The sequence below is a fragment of the Pelodiscus sinensis genome, chromosome 4 (genome assembly GCF_049634645.1).
Source record: "Pelodiscus sinensis isolate JC-2024 chromosome 4, ASM4963464v1, whole genome shotgun sequence".
In the NCBI taxonomy this organism is placed as follows: Eukaryota; Metazoa; Chordata; order Testudines; family Trionychidae; genus Pelodiscus; species Pelodiscus sinensis.
The window spans coordinates 111,663,082-111,683,417 of NC_134714.1; the positions used below are offsets into that span (position 1 = coordinate 111,663,082).

The 20,336-nt window shown below is 41.4% G+C and overlaps 1 protein-coding gene across 2 annotated transcripts in view; it reads right to left on the minus strand.

Annotated features, from left to right (window-relative positions):
- PIK3C2A (phosphatidylinositol-4-phosphate 3-kinase catalytic subunit type 2 alpha) overlaps positions 1-20,336 on the minus strand; it is a 107,196-nt gene that overhangs the window by 52,274 nt on the left and 34,586 nt on the right. For both annotated transcript variants that reach the window (XM_075928066.1, XM_075928065.1), the window contains exons 4-8: positions 18,662-18,819; positions 16,955-17,075; positions 14,806-14,917; positions 12,156-12,235; positions 11,973-12,036 (exon numbers count right to left, since the gene is read on the minus strand). In XM_075928066.1, the coding sequence (XP_075784181.1) occupies positions 11,973-12,036; positions 12,156-12,235; positions 14,806-14,917; positions 16,955-17,075; positions 18,662-18,819 (535 nt within the window). The remainder of the gene's footprint in view (positions 1-11,972; positions 12,037-12,155; positions 12,236-14,805; positions 14,918-16,954; positions 17,076-18,661; positions 18,820-20,336) is intronic.

The following is a 20,336-nucleotide window of genomic DNA, read 5'->3' on the forward strand; positions in this document are numbered from 1 at the left end:
CAGGAAGCCCGGGGCAGAGTTGCTCTGCCCCCGGCTTCCAGGAATCAGCCGCTGGTCAGTTTCAGCAGCAGCTGAATCGGGAAAGACCGGCGCAGAGCAGCTCCAATTGTCTGGCAGCCAGAGCACTTCCGGGTTCCTGATGGTGCCGGACCATCAGGAGTGCCGAAGCATTGGATGCCGGACCAATGGAGTTTTACTGTATTTGGATAAGTTATTAACAGTTAAATAAAGGAAAAGTCCATAAACTCAAACCATAAATGAACAATTTAACAAACTGGTATGTTTTAGCATTTAAGAGCACTCAATTGAGTTTATTTGCAGGAGGGAAGTTAATTGTTAACAGGTGAGGATTACTGGTTACGGTTAACTGGCGGGGCTGCTCCAGCCCCATGCAGCCCACTGCTGGCAAAGCAGCCGCCGTCCATAGCTGGGGTTGGCTGCTCCAGCCCAACTAGTTAAACTTAATGTTTAACCAGTTATACAGGATTTTACATCTCTGATTTGCAGTACATCTTACTTCCAGAAGATGGGTAAAAGAAATATGAGAAGCCCTATGACATGTGGTGATGAGGAACTGAGAGCCAGGTACATAAGGGATGAACCTTAGTATTGGTGCAAAGTGATTATTCATAAGTTATAATTGCAGCTTATTAAAAATCCGCCTTTATAAGTTAAGAAATATCTATCACTACTTATACATGTTTTTGGGTGGTTTATTTTATTCAATGAAGTATTCAAGTTAAAGAAACACTTAGGAAAGCTGAGCTCTCCCTTGACTGACAGGCTCAACAGGTGTGAAGAACAATTATACCTCTCCATGGTCATAGGTATGTACTCATCATATTCATCACCTAGAAGCCTGATTGCCCAATCTTAGGAATACATAACATGTATAACTTCTATGCTGTGTTAGTGTTTTTTATTGATCATGTTTGAAAGTTAACTTATTGTGATTTTTGCCTTAAGTAGGAGTATTTGGTAGGAATCTATTTATGGGTAAAGCTACTGAAGATTGTACTATGAGAACAGTTTGGTTAAAAGGCAAATAGCCAACAAGAGTATTTTGTCAAAGAGGAGACTTCTCCCGTTCTTGCCAAAGAAAGAAGGTTTTCTAACTCATTTCACAGTCACAAAAGCTATATTTTCTTTAAAGGGAAAAATATTCTTCAGGATGTGGGTGCAGACATGTAACCCACTCAGATGTGTGCACACCCAGCATGCTGAAGCTAGAGAACTTTGCCTAGCAGTACCCATCATGGCAACACCCCCCCCCCCCCCCTTTTTGATTCCTTATAGCCTCTTCCAGGAGTATTTCTGGGCAGTGCTGCCATGACTCCCCACAACTCATTCACACTGAAAGCCAAACCTTGAGTCTCTGATGCAGAGGGGGTGGAGGGTTGGTTTTGGAATACACATCTAACAGTGGTTTTTTCATCAGTAAGTCAGGAAGGACTGTAAGAAATCTGGGAGATTGAACAGAAACTGTGAAGGCTGGAAAGCCAAAATGGACTGAGCCAAATTGGTGCAATGAGTGTCAGTTTGACATCATCCAATTTCCATTTGAGAATAACCCAAGATAAAGGAGATTAGGAGAGGAAGGCCTACATTAGCACCACTCCCTACTTCAAATGTAAAGTGTTGCCTAAGGAGCCTGGAGCAAAATCTGCTCAAGAGCAAAACTGACTGAACTTCTTGTCTTTTGTGGCAAACCGATTGATCACTGGAGTACCCATCCTCTGAAGATGGACCTCTGAATGGTGCTCTTCAAGGACCATGCATGGTTCTCCAGAAATTCCTGCTGAGGTGATCAGACAACTGATTCCATGCATCCAATAAGTGTGTAGCTGGGGGAATTTCTTGCTAGATGAAAAAGTGCCAAAACTATTGCTGCATGACAGGTGTTTGGAGCAGGTGCGTCCCTACTTTTTCACTTAATACACTGCAATGGTAAGGTTGGTAAGTATGTGATCCTCTGTGACCTTGATCAAAGTCTGAATGGCCCACCACACAGTGTAAAGTGCTTGAAACTCCAATACACTGATAGGAAGGGAAACTTACTGTTCTGTTCATAAACAGGGAACTTCCAATGTGCCTAGATTCACAGCTCCAGCTCCAACTTATTGTGGAGAGAGAACTATAGTTCTGGTTGGTGGCAATTGGAGATAAGAATCACCTTCATTATACGTTGTTCTGATCTGTCCTCCATTATAGGACTGCAAGATCATCTGTGACATTTGGACAACTCTGTCCAGTAACAGAACTTGGGAGAGAGCCCAACTTCACCAGGATTGAAGAGGACAAAGTTGCATGCTGGGTTAAAAGAGTACAGGCATTCCCCAATTTACGAACAGGTTACATTCTGAATAGCTGGTCGTAACTCGATTTGTTTGTAAGTCGGAAATACCCCATACAAAGCACTAGAATCGTAACCAAGCACGAACAACACAGCAATCAAAGAAAAATAGAAACACACGAAAAAAACAACAACACTACTGCAGCAACAGCAAACTTTATTTAATAAAGATGAACATGAAATACAACACACAATGCAGTAATTTAAATCCAATTAATTCAATTCACATTACTGTATGAGGAATCGGAGGAATAAAAAAACTACAGTAAGAACATCATCAACAGATTCTATTTCAGCAGTTCCTTTGCTTGTAGAAGGCATTGGTTCAGCATGGGAGGCATCACTGCTGGGGGTTTTCTTTAAAAATATATCCATTTTGGACTGGACAATTTATTTTTTCTTCTCGTTATAAATTTCCTTATAGCAAGCCAGGGCATCCTGAATTAAACGATCCACCTTTGAGAATCTTGCAACATTAGGGTCCATTTTTTCAAACATTTGCATTCCTTCATTTATTTTGCTGAAAGCTGCAGCCATTTCTTTCATCACAAAGTTTTTGGGGGCTTCTTCTTCTTGGGCTGTTTGTCTCTCTTCCTCTGCTACCCTCTCCGCCTCAAGCTGCATTAAATCTTCATTGCTCAGCTCCTCCCCAACATCCTCAAGCAGTTGGTGTATGTCTTCATTATCCATTTCCAGAGCCACTTCTTTCGCCAGCTGTACAATGTTATTAGAAATGTCTTCCAGTGCCTTTTCTTTTTCAACCCCTTTGAAACAGTTCACAAATCTTTTTAGGATTTTCTTTCATATGCCATTCATACATTGTGGAGTAACTTCTTCCCCACCCTGCAGCAATGTTCCTTATGCAATGCAGAATGTTGTAGTCCTTCCAAAATTCACATAATGTTTTGCCGTTTTTGTATTCTGTGGCAGCTAGATAAGTTCATGGAGGTTAGGTACATAAAAGGCCATTAGCCGGGGATAGAAATGGTGTCCCTGGCCTCTGTTCATCAGAGGCTGGAGAAGGATGGCAGGAGACAAATTGCTTGATCATTGTCTTCGGTCCACCCACTCTGGGGCACCTGGTGCTGGCCACTGTTGGCAGACAGGCTACTGGGCTAGATGGACCTTTGGTCTGACCCAGTACGGCCATTTTTATGTTCTTATGTACTGCCTTTGCAAATGTGTTGCGAAGATAATATGCTTTGAAAGCAGCTATGGCCCCATGGTCCATGGGTTGGAGAATAGATGTGGTGTTGGGAGGCAGAAACACCACTTTCACGTCGGAATGTAAGTCATTGAGGTATTGAGTGACCTGGAGCATTATCCAAAATAAGCAAAATTTGGAAAGGAATTCCTTTCTCCAGAAAATATGACTTGACTTCAGGGATGAAGCAGTTCGTGAACCAATCATCAAAAAGTGCAAGAGTCATCCAGGCTTTCTTATTAGTGTGATAATGGACCGGTAAAGTAGCCTTGCTGATATTCTTGAAAGCTCTAGGGTTTTCAGAGCGATAAATCAAGAGGGGTTTCAATTTATACCCAGAAACATTGCCTCCTAACAAGACTGTTAAACAATCTTTGAAAGCCTTATAACCAGGCATAGTTTTTGCTTCTTTATGTATGTAGGTACGTTCGGGCATTTTCTTCCAAAAGAGACCTGTCTCATCAACATTAAAGACCTGTTCTGGAAAATAATTTCCTTCTTTTATCAGCTTATTCAATTCTTCTATGAAAGGTTCTGCTGCTTTCAAATCAGCACTGGCTGCCTCCCCACTTAATTTCACATTATGAAGATTTGCATGCATCTTGAAAGCGTTGAATCAACTGTGACTAGCATTGAAAGTTTAGTCATAGTCATACCCCTCCTTTTTCTTTAAGTCATCAAAAAGACTATGAGCCTTAGCTTGTATTGTCATGAGACTTAATGGTGTGCGTTTTTCAATTTGGTCTTCCATCCAAAGCACTAAGAGTTTTTCCATTTCCATATTGGGACCTGCTCTTTCCTTTGTTAGAATTTTTGATTTCATGGGAGCAGACCCTTTCACTGCTTCACGAATGCGATCGCTATCCTTTATAATGGTGCTGATAGTGGATTTTGATAGCCCTAACTTACGCGACATGAAGGACACTGTTTGACCCCCTTCATATTGACTCACTATTGTTATTTTCTTTTCCAAATCAATAGTTTTTCTCTTTCTTTTCTCACCCCCCCTTATCACTAGCTCTTTTTCTTTTACTTGACATGATGGCCACAAGCAAACACTGAAAATACTGTGAGGGAATGAAACGTAAACACGCTGCCTGACCGCAGACACGCAAACACAACGTGCTGCCGCAAGGTTGGTCGTAAGTCAAGGTGGTCGTAAGTCGGGGAACAACTGTACACAGCCATATGATCTAGTAATTTCAGGTATACAAGGATAGTTGTTGAAGGGTTAGAACAGAAGGACTGGGTAGGTGACAAATTGTTTGAAATGGTCTGTTAAATAGAAAAGGCCTCATATTTGGAGTTTAGCAGGGTCCAATGAACTGGATTCTTTGTGCTGGAATTAATATTGACCTTATGTTCAAAACCAGCCTTCCTGGACCAAAAAAAGACAGCATGAATGGGATATCATGGAGGACCTATACTTTGAATTTTCCCCTCAGTAATCAATTGTCCAGGTAAAGAAACAAGTGAATTATAGCCTCCTAAGATAGGCTGGTACTATCACCATGCATTTGATAAACACACAGAGTTGATGACAGACCAAAGGGGAGAACTGTGTACTGATGTTGACTAGGGAGGTAATGGGTTAACCTGTGGCCCGGCCAGATCTGCTGTGCCACACTTCAGGCAGGGGCTCCGGCATGGTCAGGCCTGTGGCGCAAACACTTTAACTTATAATGAACACCCCTAATGTTGTCTACCACCACAAATTTCAAACTTCTCAAGTTTAGATGAAGTCTAAATGTTTAGATTCAAGTTTATAAAAGAGAATTGGGTCTGGATGCGAAATAGACAACTGGAAATAGACAACTGGAAATAGACAACTGGAAATAGGCATCCTGAAGACTGAGGGCAGCAAACCAGCCATTTTGCTCTGGCTCCAGCTATTTGCATGGAGAATTGCAGCTAAGATTAGCATACAGAATCTCATATTTCTGAAGGTCCAGCATCAGTCTCAAGCCCTCTCAGAAATAAACAAGAGCAGAATCCCTTATTTCACCAATGCTGAAGGGGAGAGTCTTCTGGGGCTCCCAAAATGCAAACAATCTGGATCTGCAATAGTAGAAATAACTCATGAGGGGGATCCCTGAAAAGTGAAAGAGAAGGACAGAAAGGAATTGGATATTGTAACCTCATCCTACAGTGCTTAGAATACATCTGCCTGTGGTTCTTTCGCAATCACTGTAAAGCGGGACTGTGTCTCCAAATGGCATGGATCTGGTCCACAAGTCGATACCTTAGGGGCGGGCAATAATTTTTTACCAGGGGACACCTCAGAAATTTTTGAAGTGGCCCTGGGCTGCACTGGAAGGGGCTAGGCCTCAAGCGGAAGAGGTGGGGCCAGGACACTTCCCTCCTTCCCTACCCACAGACTATGGTTGGTCTGGCAGTGGGGAGCGAGTGAAGTCTTTGCCCCTTCCCAGAGGTTCCCCCTAGGTACCGATGCCCCTGGTGGTGGGAGGAGACTTCACACGCTCCCCTTTTTGCCCCCAGGCCAATGAGGGCTTGAGGGTGGGGAAACACGCTAAGTCTCCTCCTGCTCTGCCAGTAGTACGCAGCACTTAGAAGTGCCACACGCTCCTGGTAGGGCAGGAGGAGACTTTGCTTGCTTCCTGGCCCCGAAGCCCTGATTGGCCTGGGGGCAGGGGAGTGGCAGGGCCTCTGCAGGCTGAATCAACCTGATTGGCGGGCTAGATCCAGCCCACAGAGCCCTTTTGTTCACCCCTGTGAAAACTGGTATATTGCACTCAACAGGACAGTCAAATCAACAGCCTACCCTCCATCAGCTTTGGTCATGCTAACTGAAGTTGAAACCAGGCCGTCTCCTGACGCTTTCTCTCTCTCTCTCTGTCTAACTGGGTATTTCTTGTTACCAGAATAAGCTGAATGCCAAAAATTACCACTGAGAACACTACCAGTATTGTGACTGTTGTTGATTGTAATAACTTATCGTATAACCAGAGTTCTTAAAATAAAAATCCAACAAAAGGCAAGTCCTCTGTGCCCCCACTGGACATTTGGAACTATGACCAAGTTCTAGAATAAAGTTCCTATTGTTGTAACTGTGGTGTCAGCCATATTCAGTGCAGATTGCAGTTATGTTGTGGCCACCACACAGCCTTCTGCAATTAAAGCCTTAAACTCATCCCTTGTCTGTAAATTTTAACAGCCTCTCAATTTACAGAGTCATATTTTAGTAACAGTTCCTGTTCAAACAAATGCACAATGGTAGATGACTGCTGAATAAGTTTTCCTTCCTGGTATAGATGAAGTCTAAATGTTTAGATTCAAGTTTATAAAAGAGAATTGGGTCTGGATGCGAGCAAAGGAAATTAAAACCCTGAAGAGGGATGCAATATCTCTCATCAAAATGCTTCACAGCAGGTAGTAAGGACACTGAGTTATGCCAAAAAGTCTTTTTGAATGCCAAAACCCCTTTATTTATAAACGAGAGCTTTCCTTTTCGGAGGAGATGACTGGAGAATATCTACCATCTTATGAATAGTCTCCTGAACTAACTCTGCCTAAATGCTTCCGGCTATAGTCTTTCACCTCAGGAGATCTTGATATGACGAAGTCCTCCAGCAGAGGACAAAAATACTGTGAAGATAAGGCAGCAGAGCCACAGGAGCCTGCTGTGACAATGCTTGCTACTGAAATCAGGCTCAGATTAGGTCAGCTTAGAGGCAGCAATCGCATTTTGCAGTTCAAGGGTCAGGCGGTGAGACAGCATGGGGGTTCAGTGACCATGCTCTAGAACAGGGGTTGGCAACATACAGCACGTGTGCCATAAATGACAAGCAAGAGGATTTTGAGTGGCACATGCTCGGCCCCACCCTTCTCCCACATGCAGCAGGGAGCCCACACTGCTGCCAGAGCCTTGCAGCCAGCAGGCAGACATGAGGCTGCAGCACACCAGCTCTGGGGAGGCAGGCGGGGAGGTTGTAGATTAGGCTGCATGGGGCTCATGGTACATGAGAGGCTGGTGCCTTCCCTCTATCCTGACAGCAGGTTAGGCTGGAGCATAGCAGCTGGGCACTTGGAGGCAGGCTGGAACCTAGGCTGGAGTGCGGTGGCCATGGGGAGAAGAGGGCTTGCTCAGGGCATTGTTTGCTGCTTCGGAAGAGGTCAGGGGGTACAGAACTACCTTCCAGCCCCTCTGCTGCCTTTGCCTGGAGTCTCATCCCCACTTCCTCCAGCCCACTGCTCTCCACCCTGGTGTGCAGCCTCAGCCCTGCAAGCCTCTGCACTCCTGGCTGTTCGCCTCCTTCTGACTCATGGTGCCCCCAACGGGTGGGTTAAAGACAGCGCTGAAGTCATGCCCAGCAGCCAGCACTGTCGCCACTGGGCCCCTGCTAGAGGGTGAGTGCTGCCTGGGCTGTGGCTCCAGGGCTGGGTGATGGCAGCTGAGGGGAGAGGAAAATGCGTGGAAGGTCCCCCTACCCCAAAGCCACGTTAGCCGCTGGACACCTGGGTCCCTGGCAGGAAGGTGTGAAAGTTCTCCTCAGCTGGGGGCGTGCGGAAGCCCATGTGTCCCCCCAGACCCCACCCCTTATTAACTTGCTCCTTGGCTGCCAGCTGCTGTACAGTCCTTGACCAAGTGCAGGGAGCTTTGTTCCTCTGAGCACTCCATCAACAGACCGAGGCAGCTGATTAATACAGCATTACACAGTCGAGTTGTACATGCAAGTAAGACTATTATTGACTTTAAAAAGTATCAATGGCACACAGACCCATAAATAGAAGTGAATAAGTTACATCTTGCTGACTCCTGCTCTAGAATGAACTGAGGATGATGGTGACCTTGAAGACGAAGAAACATCCCAAGGGGTCCAAGAAGCACTACATCCACTGAAGCTCCACTGCTATAGCACATCTGGTGAAGATGCTCTATGACAATGGGAGAGAGCTCTCCCACTGATCTAATCAGTCCAGCTCTGCAAGAGGTGGAAGCTGTGTCGGCGTTAAAATGTCTCCCACTGACATAGCATTGATACGGACAGTGCTTAAGTTTCTGTCATTTCCAACGCTCATTACAATCTTTGTACCTGGATAGGGAAGGACAGGCAGAATATCACTGAGCAAGAACATGAGGCCCCTTCCACACTGACAGAAGGGAGGAGCCACCCCAATGGAGCCATCGCATATTCTGACTCATCTGAAGCCCAGTACAGGTGCTGCATTGGAACCAACTATGGCACAGCAGATACTATGTTGAGTACCACCTGCATCAGAGGCAACATGTAACGCCAGAACACGTAGCACCAGAAAGGCTTGTACAGGCAGTCCCCGGGTTACATGGATCCGACTTACATCGACTCCCTACTGACAAACGGGGTCAGGCAACCCCGCACTAGCTGCTTCCCCCCAGCAGACCAGGGAGACGCCGAGTGGCTTTTCTCAGCAGACACCTCAGCTTGAGAATAAAGGACTGAGGGAAGTGAGGTGTGGGAGAATAAAACTGAGCTCTGGAGAAATGTTTGGCTAGAGTTTCCCCTACAATATGTACCAGTTCCGACTTACATACAAATTCAACTTAAGAACAAACCTACAGTCCCTATCTTGTACGTAACCCGGGGACTGCCTGTACTGTATCTGCCTCATACTGGGCCTGCAGAAGCTAAAACTGCCTTCAAAGCCAAAGAGGGAACTGGCAACAACCACCGATTCCTCAGTGTTCATACAGATACCAGATCTAGAAACACCGGACTAGCTGAGCAGTCTGGTATCTAATCTGGAACAAAGAGTCAGATTTAATCTGCTACTGTTTGAAAAGCCTAATGGTGGGAAAGGGGGGGGGGGGGGGGGTGAATATGATTGGTGTCTAAACTGATGTTGGTACCAGACTTAAAGGTTTGAAACTTGCATAAACTTACTAAAGCAAAGTTTGACTTTGAAGCCAATCTACAGCTAAGAGTACTACTTTAAAAAGGGTACTATTTAAAAAATACCAAGCGAAAATTCGAACTAAAATTTGAGGTGAGATACCACATGGGATTCTCTGACTCAAGCTGCTGGCAATGAAAATGAACTGAGGGCATTGGGGAAGCTCTGTTCTTGAACAGCTATGCTCGAGACTATGTGTGCACCACCCTAGTGGGTACTGTAAAGCAAAATTTTCCAGCTCTGTGTTAGGTATGCATGCACCTGAGTGACATACATATCTGCAACAACCCAAAAATGACAGTTTTAAACACAAAGAGTTCTAGAAATGCTTACAGAAACGGATTTCTTTTATAAAGGATTCTCAAATTTTCATTCTTTTCATCCTTAAGGAAATCATGTATAGCTAGGAAATGCTTTTGTTAGTTACTTATAAGCTCAAAGTCATTGTTTATTCCTTAAATATTTAAGAGCACAAACTTCTGTGTGAGTCATTTACAAATGTTTTGCATCTAAATTCAGAAAGTTAACGTAATAATTTCCTGATACTTTTACGTGAATAGTGAGATATTTTATGTACCAATATGGAATCCACTTACCATGCTATAAATAGATATAAAACAAGCTACTTGAACATAAAAATATTTACATTGGTGATGGAATTAATGATCTGGCAATGCCTAAAGCAATTTGTTCAAACTCAGGAAGACAAAAAGAACCATGCCAAATATTAATACCGTTTAAAGACTCTATGGCAGTATATGCCCACTCGGTCCCAAGAAAGAGGTCACCAAGCCACGTGGACTAAGGCTGTTAATCAGTTAGCTTCACCTCACCACTTACTGTTAACCATTGAGAGCTGGAGTGGGCAGGGGGTGTTCCAGCCCAGGTGGAACTGCCCTTGTATGAGGCAGGCCTGGCCCAGGTGTCCCCCAGTTAATCTACTAACCAATTAAACTTAACATTTAACCAGTTAACCAATTAAATGGGATTTTACTTCTCTAATGTGGATACAGCTATTACAGCTCCTTATCTGTCAGTGACTTAAGTCAGTATGTCATCCCAAGGGAGCGCAGCCTAATGGCCAGTACCAAGGGAACCATCGCTACAAAGGTGGCAGCCCTGGTGTGGTGGGGGAGAGGGAGAAGCAATCCATGAGGTTTCTGGGTCCTCAGGCTCCATAGCATAAGCCACTCCCAGGGCTCTGCTAGCCCAGAAGACATGTTCCAGTTTCCTAGGTCTCTAGCTCCTGCTGTCAGGATTTGTGGTTAGTTTACCTGTGGAGCTCCTGCCACAGGTCCTCCCTCTCCATTGTTCAGCCCAGAATCAACTGAGTAGCTCCCTTTTATACAAGCTGCCCAGTAGGGCTGGGGGGGATGGGACTTTCTCCACCCACAGTGTATTAACCCCCTTCTGGACCAATGTGGCATATGCACACCCTGTCAGATTCTTAAAAACTGAGAGAAGTAAAAGGATTTCAAAATGATGAAAATAGCAAAACTAAGTACAGCCTGTGGTTTTCTGTCAAATATAAAAGTAATATAACGAAGTTGAATAACTGCAGCCCTATTGCTTACACATTCCTGGATTTCATATTCTGAGCTGAAGATGCTACCAATGTTCTTACATATAACCCCACTGATTTCTTTACCGGCTCAATTATATTTGGATCCAGTCATGCTCCTGAAAAAGGTACTGCCACCCATAGTAAGGTTATGAAAGCCAAAAATTTGGATACTAGATCTTGATACTCTTCTTAGCTTCCTCTTGTTCACCTCATCTCACTCAAGTGAGCAAACTAAAGCAGCAACAAGACAGCTAAAACACAACCACACTGCATCAAGAAACAATATTCCAGTATAGCACTGCAACAATATCACTGAGAATTCAACATTAGCGATGAGCATATGTAAAAGCACTAGCAATAGATTAGAGTTACAACACTAAAATCATTAAGGTGATAGAGTAAGCACTATGGTAGATTAAGATTCTAACAAAGTTTTCTGTTAAGCAAAAGATTGTTTAGACTACGCATTCCTGGAGAAATACAAGCTAATCTTAGTAAACAAAAAGAAACTGTAGGATTTGAGTACAAAATTCTCAATTTTGATTAAGTTTCCTGTTTAAAGACTGCTACCTACAGAGAGTTTATAAGAAAAACATGACTCTTATACAAAAGAGTAATTCCTGAACTTATTCCTTTAGGATATACATTTTAGCATTTTCGAGGATAAAGTTAACTGGCACGCAATATCTCATTTACCCGTACAGTTAGATGATCCAAATATTTTAATTGTATCTGATGGGGAAGAAAGATAGAAAGATCTCTGAAACCCTAGAACTAGGGATCTGGTTTTAACAGGGAGAACTAAAAGATTCTCTTAGTTCTTACTTTTTGAAATGTCATTATTAGTGTTTTTGTAACTCTCAATAAAATAAGCTCAGTTCAGATGCACATGGAGACTACAAGGTCATTCTTAGAGCTGTACTAAATCTTGCTTAAGATGAAGATTAAAAAAATCTTACCTCATTTTTAAGAATCATGTCAGTGTGCATATGGTAAGATTTTAGGAGCTCCTCAACAGAATGCCTGGAATACAGGATTAATTACTGTACACGAGTGACGTTCATACTATACCACCTTCTCATTAAAGGCAAATACAGCAGATGAGCACTTGATCACAAAGGATGTAAATTACATATGGTTACCTTGAAATAATTTCTCTGAAAGGGTTTTCTATTTTGTGGAGGTGTTTTGTTAAATTTGTAGGAGTCCTATCATCTTCTTCCTAGTAATGAGAAAAACATGAGTAATTTCAATCAACTCCCCACTATCCTCCTTGATTCCTTTTACTGTAAAGCAACTCTCTGGCCTTATAACAGGAAACTAAGTTTCTCTTTGAACTAATGAGAGACTAATGGGGGGGAGGGGAAGGAGGGAGGAAAGGAGATAGTATCTGACATAAAAAAACACTTCTCTCAAATTATAAATGTTAACAAATTTTAGATACAGTATTTTGTTAAAAAAAAAAAACAGGGCCCGAGATACTAAAAAATGGATACCTAAAGTTATGTTGCTAAATCCATATTTAAGCTAAGGATGAATACGTGCAGTCAAGTGAGCGGAGAACTCGACTACTCATTCCCCCCCTTGCTGCCTCTGTATGAGAGGCAGCAATGGCGGGGAGGGGACAGAAGTCGATGCTGTGAGGAGCTGGCTTAAAAGCTGGTTTCCCCTAGCACCATCTCTACCAAAGGTGGGGGAGAGGAAGGGAGAGGGGAATAGGAGAGGCTGTTCCAGCAGAAGCCCCTACCTGCAAACTGAGACCGAGCAGTGCTGGCTTGTGCTGGTCTGGGACCATTGCACGTCTACATTTTAAATGTAGTAAGAGCCATCTGACTCTTACTACATTTAAAATGCAAAGACGTAGCAGTCCCACAGCTGGTGTGAGCCGGGACTGCTCAGTCCAGCTCGAGCTAGGACTGCTCAGTCCTGGCTCACGCCAGCTCTGGGAGTCACCTGCACTGCAGCAGAGTCTCTACATTTAAAATGCAGAGCCATAATGCAGGTGGCTCCCGGAGCTGGAGCAAGCCAGGACTGAGCTGTCCCCACTCACACCAGCTTCAAATCACTGCATCTCTGCCATTTTAAATGCAGTAAGAGTCAGACTCTTATGACATTTAATACGTAAAGCTGCAGTGGTCCAGAGCCAGCATGAGCCGGGACTGCTCAGTCCCAGCTCATGCTGGCTTTGGGAGCTATCCCTGCTGTGGTTCTGCAGAGTGGCCCCCTTATTGACTAATCATGTCGATGATAAAAATTGTATCGACTAACAAGTATCCAAATAATCGCTCTTTAAGATCCTTAATTTAAGCCCCTAAGTAAGTGAACCAACGTGCACCTACGTAAGTGAACCACTCAATTCTCACTGATTGCAAAGTGTAGCTCCCACTACACAATATCTTCCATCTGAAGTCCTAAAGCACTCTGAAAACAAACTGAACCTTGACATCTTTTAAAGGAAGGAAACAGATTGACTCCTCTCTGTCTCCATTTTTTGAAGAGTCACACGAGAGCCCAGATCTCTCCTTTGTTGTATGCTTTAGCCAGAAAAGAGTTTTCCTTCTAGAAATATAAGCCAAAAATTGCAAGACATTCTGGAACAGATTTTCCATGAAACAATTGGATTTGAGGCCGTAGAATCTACTTTTCATGAAAGCGAGTTTAGTATTCATTTGTTCATGACCTGTCCAAAGTGGAATCCTACAAGTGGCTGCTGTTTGTGTAATTAGCTAATCTCTGCAATCATTAATCAGCCTAAGTCAATAGTACTGTACTGCTTTCTCGGAAGGAGCGAAGCGTCCCAACTCAGAGGGAAAGATAAGCCCCTTCTCTGCTCCCTTCCACACAAAACATCAATTCCCACCTGAAAAGGTAATTTAAAATGGAACAGTGATCCATATGCATTTTAATTTAGTTCTTTGATTCAGAGGAAAAAATGAGGAAGAATGGCTCTTGCGCAAGATGGGGCTTTTGCGCAAAAAGGAGCTGTCTACTCAGCTCCTTTTTGCACAAAAGCCTCTTGTGCAAAAGCAGCTGCTAATTAATTATGCAAATGAAGCATGGCAATATTCCACCCCACACTTCATTTGCATAAGCTTTTCCGGAAGAAGGTTAGTGTAGCCCTAGCCACAGTGATGTGCATGAGCAAGCGACATTTAAATGCATGTATCTAATTAACTGTGTATCTGCTGAAATTTTTAGTGGTTACATTGTTACACATGGGGCAGCAGCCATCTCCCCAAGATCCAGTGGATGCTGGGAGCCAGCTCCCGGTGAGCACCAGCTTTAGCCTGCCACCCTGCTCCCAGAGAGCCGCTGAGCACAGGGAACTGGCTTTTAAGCTGACTCACTGCATGTAGCAGGTGATTCACTAGGAGCCAGACCAGGAGATGTGTCTAGCCACTGTAGGTAACCAATAAGCTCATGCATATCAGTTACCTGTTTAAATTACTACACTCTTACATCCCTAGAATAAACTGGTCTGTTACTCATGTGACAAAGTTATAATTCAATCAGTTCGCTAACACTGGCCAACACTTCCATCCCCTTTAATCATGTTAGCAAGCATATAAAGAGCATAAAACCATTACTATATTTTGTGATGCTTTCAAAGTCCAATTTAGAAGTTTAAGGAATTATATTAATTTGTATATCCTTTATGAAGTTTTTATCTATTTGACTGTATATTCCCCCTTGTTTGCCCTGCCAAAACAAAAAGTTACTCTCTCACACTCACACTCACACACCAATATAAAAATCAGGATTATTGTAATTGGGAGTATAATTTATACTTACTGTTCGTGCCAGATCTCTGCATACTACGCTATGGGTCAAGAGCTGCAGTTTAATCTCTGAATCCCATTTTCGACAGTTCTGAATGTATTCATGACTTCCTACACAGTGCTTACTGTTAAATAAATGAATGCTGTAGTTACCTGACATTTCAAAATATGCAATAAATGTTTTTTCAAACAGCACTCAAATATTCAAGATAGCCCAGTCTGGGTCCTCCTCATCCTTTAGAAACACTTTGAAAGTCCAAGATCTAAATTAGACAGTAATGTATTGATTCAGCATTGGTCCTGCAGAATGTGTCAGAATCACTATTCAGAATTTTCAGCCATTAAAGAGGATTAAAACTGGTTCTGCCACAGAAGCAAAGCAGTCTGAAAATTTAACACATTACAGAAACCCAGTAGAATGCATGGTCAATTGCCAATTCCAAATTAAGTATTTAAGAGTCCACCGTAATTCTAGTTTAAAAAAACATTAATTCCTTCTGTGCCTGCAGATTCATTTACCAGATTGCTGAGAGCTGAATAGCAGCTGAAAACTATGCTCTTCTTTCACTGTCGTCAAAGACCAGAGAAGCCTTTTCATTCAATACAGAATTTAAATGAGGGAAAGAGATTTCTAAGAAATTTTTCAAGTCATCTTGGTTCCCTTCACTTTCAAAGATAAGGGATCCCAGCATATGTGCACATGTTAAAACAGAAAACACATCCCCATATAAACAGAAGGGTTTTAAAAAATTCTTATCCAAAAAGAGAAATGGGATACTGCAGATGTGAAGACTCTGAAAGAATTTGCTTAATTTTTTTATCCATAAAGAATTTGAGAACCCCACTCATATCACACAATGCCAGAGATTCTTTAACCCCCTAGTTTAATTTCCCCCTAGTTTTCTCCTGTGTAATGAGGGTTTTTCCAGCAACAGCCCAAATACTACTCATCTATGATAGATTAGAAAAATACTACATATGTTTTCCAAGTGTGTTCCACCTTACATTTGAAAGAGTATCCAGAAGAAAAAAGGTCAGGATGGGGAGAGAGGAGAGGAAAAACCCATACACCAGACTCAAGAGAGGAGAGAAGGCAATTTAGGAATAGGCCTAAATCCTGTTAAAGGCAGAACAGGAGAGGGGAGGAGACACCAACCAAATTTTCACAAGTGTCAGAAAATATACACAAATGACTAGAATTTACCATCAATAAAGCAAATGTGGCTTGAATTTTGAGAAGCATGCCTCCTAGCCCATAGTGCAATCCCACTCTCTACTTATTTTTAGTAGAAGGGGCTAAACCCCCAAAACAGCTGATGTAACATCACTTCAGTTTCTATACTAAGACCCAGCACATGAAAAGATTTGCAATTCATCAGAGTCTACCATTGTGATCACAGCCTTAGTGGAAACAGGATTACAATGCCATCTTCCAAATCCAGAAGTTAACTATTCCTGAACTTGAAGCAGTATCAGCTTTGGATAATCCCTTATGACAGCCTGTCTCTTAAATCAACACTTCATCCATCAACACCAATATCTAATGAAGAAAGCAAAGAAAATAGGAAGTTCAGATAAGAATGAATCTGTATGAGAAAACTAGCCCTACTGAAGTACAATGTGATTTATATAAAAGTTAAAAAGTGAATTCAGTGCAATGAAAAGCTCTCATACTGAGACCTAAAAATGAACAGGCAAAGATGTACCTAACAGTTTTGAAATGCAGAATGGTGGTACTCAAGCAGCTTTAAATTCTATTCACTATCACGTCCAATTCAGTCTCTCACCCAACAGCTAGTTTAACCAAGCTAGAAGAAGCTCAAAGACTACTGCAACTTTTGCAAGATTACTCTCATGAGGTAAGTGGAATTAACAGAAACAGGAACCCGATCATTGTATGGATTCAATAGAGCACAAATGCCTAATTAATACATGCCAGAAAAGAAAAGCCTGTTTTCAGATTAATGAATCTGCAGAGACATAGGACATATGCACATACTTCTTCCCCACTGCCCCCTACTATAAAGGAAAAAATATAATATTCAAAAAATAATATTCACTAAACTCAATTTTGCAGATTTACTTTTACACATGGAATGGATAGATTTTCTAGTAACTGTGTCCTGACTGACAATTAAACAATAAAAATTAAGTTTGCTTACTTCTGTAGAACTTCTTCTTGACCACAGACTTTCAAGATATAGCTGCTAATGTTCACTTCATTCAAGTCATCATGTACCCAGCAAAGTGCCTGCATTATTATAAGCTCAACAGGAGAGCTCACTGTTAAAAAAAACAAAAACAAAAAAAAAACCCACATCATCTAACAGTAAATATAAATTACTGTACATCTCTACTGACAGTTTTAATTGCTTACTCTACCTAGATTTTTTTTTATATAACAGAAGCAGGCAACATTCTCCTCTATATGTATGTGTGTGTACACACACACACACACACACACACACACACAGTATTTTATCTGAATGGGTCTGAAAGCACATTAACTACAGAGCTTTCTGTAATGCCCAAAGAAGCAGCAGTTGTGAGTGTTATTCATCGTATGTTGAATAATATCAAAGGCTTCTCTCGGTTCTTCATTTAGCTGCAAAAGCATCGTCTTGTACAGCCATTTATGTTCGCCTAGAGAAACATCATCCTCTTCAACAGCAGTTTCTTGTAAGGTAAGTGTAGTTGGTAAGCTGCAGCATTTCATAGAATAACCTTTTTCTAAGGGATTCTGAATGTACAGTAAGGCTTTGTGCTCTGTATCGTCCTCAGAGGACCACTTTGAATTTGTCTCATATAACGGGGGCATCAATCTCGGTGCCTCTGGCAGAAGATACACAAAATAACGACATAACTGTTTGGAAAGCATAGTACTGGTAGCGTTGTCCCTAACTTCTATCATTTCTTTTACAGAGGCAGTCAAACCACGTGCTTTGACTGCTTCCTGGAACGTGTGGGATACTTGCCCTTAGATAGTTCTCAGCTCTTCATAAGACTGGGCCCCTGCTATCTTTGTCAGTAGCAGCATCAAATGAAGACATTCAGTATCATGAGGAGAGACTGAGTTCAAATGGCATACGACTTATATTATTTGTCAGACTAGATCATCAAGGTGTGTTGGGAGACAACTAGCCCTCAGAGCAAAGAAGATTTTTAGCTGCTCAGATGTCTGAGATTTCCTTCCTTCCACATGCAATTCAGCATCTCCTACTTGTTCAGGTAAGGCAGATAAAAGCAGTTGTCACCTAACTTCTTTACCAAAGATTACTAGTAGGTAGTAGAACCTTTACAGGTGAGTTTTAATAAAGTGCACAGTCTTATCCCTGAAAAGAATATAACCTCTGCCTTGTTCTTCAAGACAGGTTAGAATTGAATTCCCAGAGCAGTATTTATGATTGAATTTTGCCGGTCTGCAAGGGACTTGCTTAATCCCATAATTTTGTGGACATTGTCATTGTGTGCTCCAGAATCTAAGCACTTGATTTAAATCAAACTCTCTACTGCTTATGGTCACAAAAAGTCTGAACAGAATATGAAATGATGCAAGGATCTCTCTGAAGCTGTAGATCATCTTTCAAAGCTGTTTCAGGAATCTGAATATCTTTGTTTCAGTGTTTACAAATATATTCAAATTAAAGCAAAATTTAATTCGCAACTAGGCTGAGAAAGGCTCAAAAGGCAAATTTTCCATGAGAAAGCTGCAACTACCAGAAAAGTAAATGCCTAGAATAAATGAGCCATCTCAATATTTATCATTAGTATTTTCAGAACTCATTCAGAATGCAAAGGGTTATTAATTTTTAACGAGTCAGCCTATTGAACTGCAAATGTGAACTGAACTATGAGATGAAAACACTTACCATCACATGTAAATATTACTGGCTGTTGAAATCCTTCAATTTCTATAGAAACCTTGATACTGGCATTCTCCCCATTTATATTTCTTTGCAGCATCACTGGACTCAGCACAAAGCCTGGATTTGTATCCTGGCTGTTATAGGGAAACTTGGTCCTCAATCTGCAAACAAAGAGGGTTTTCATTTATGCGTTTATTCTATGCTCAAGTCCTTCTTCTGTTTTGCACAGCAATGCAGTTTTGGATCATACCAAAACTCAACAAGCAGCTGAAAATGCTTTTATAGTCTTAAGATGTTGCTACAGAAACATCTGACATCCACTTTCTGCACTCCAAAACTTCCCATACTAAATAGATGAGCAACCAGTTCAAATTTAGAATGTAGGCTGGAGCAAAAGACAACTTTCACATGTTAAGCTCATCTATACATAGCTTGGTATTTTTACAATATTCTGAATTTCCATGTTTAACTTTAAGTTACAATAATCTGAGAGAGTAAGTTATACTGTAGCACCTACATAAGACAACTAATTTTAATTAATTAGTTAAATGCAATATTTTTTGGAATACAAATCTTCAACACACAATACATTATTTAGTCTTTGGAACTCCTGTTTTATCTGATGTGTACTGTTTAAATCCAATTATTTCAAACACTGAAATTTAAATAAATCAGCAATGAAAAGGAGATAAGCTAGGGACAAAATTTAAAATTTTTGCTTACATTATATACACACACACACACACACACACACGTTGTGTCTTCACTGAGTTTTTTCCATCAGAAAATATGCTAATGAGTCCCTCCTTAGCATATTTTCTACTGGGTGGGGGGAGACTCACAATGAAGACACAGCCATTAAGAATAGAAGAATTATATTGGTCTATAATGGTCCACATAGTTAAGCATCCGGTACCTCCTGACAGCAATTAACATGTGCTTGAAAGAAAAAGAAGATATCCCTTATATGGCAGCATAAAGGAGAGCTCTTAGTAGTTTAAGTTTTTAATCTGACATACAGATGCATATACAATTTTAAATGTAACTAATTCTGAAATGTTTGTATTCCTATCCAATATTCAATTTTGTCTCAGTACCTTGGTGCAGTGAGTTCTACAAGTTAATTGTGAGTTTTCAAAAGTATTTTATTGGTTTCAAAGTTACCTTTTTATTTCATTGGATATACTCCCTTTCTGCATTCTGAGAAAGTGAACAGCAGCCAACTGACAACCTCCCTCATTCATTATTTTTTGTGCATTTTAGATCTTAATTTCATTTCAATTAAATATTCCTAATATTTAAATATTCCTAATATTTTAATATATTTAAATACACAAACAAATCTTACATTGTTATAACATGCTAGGTGCTTTCCAATCTCAAAAGAAAGCTCTCCCTGGTCTGAAGAGTGGTATTCCATGCCTCTAGTTATTTTTATTATTTTTCTCTTGACCTTTTCTATGGTCTGCTTCAGCACTTTTGAGGTGGAACAACAAGAGTGAACAAAGTATTCAAATACTAGCTGGCTAATTGGATGCATTTTCAGACACATATACATCCCTAAAAATAATACAATATATTCAAGATCTTAAGTATAGTTTTAAAGCAAACCGTGACTCTGAGGTAATCCAGTCCACAAAAAACAAAATTACCTTACACATTTTGACTGCCGTATAGC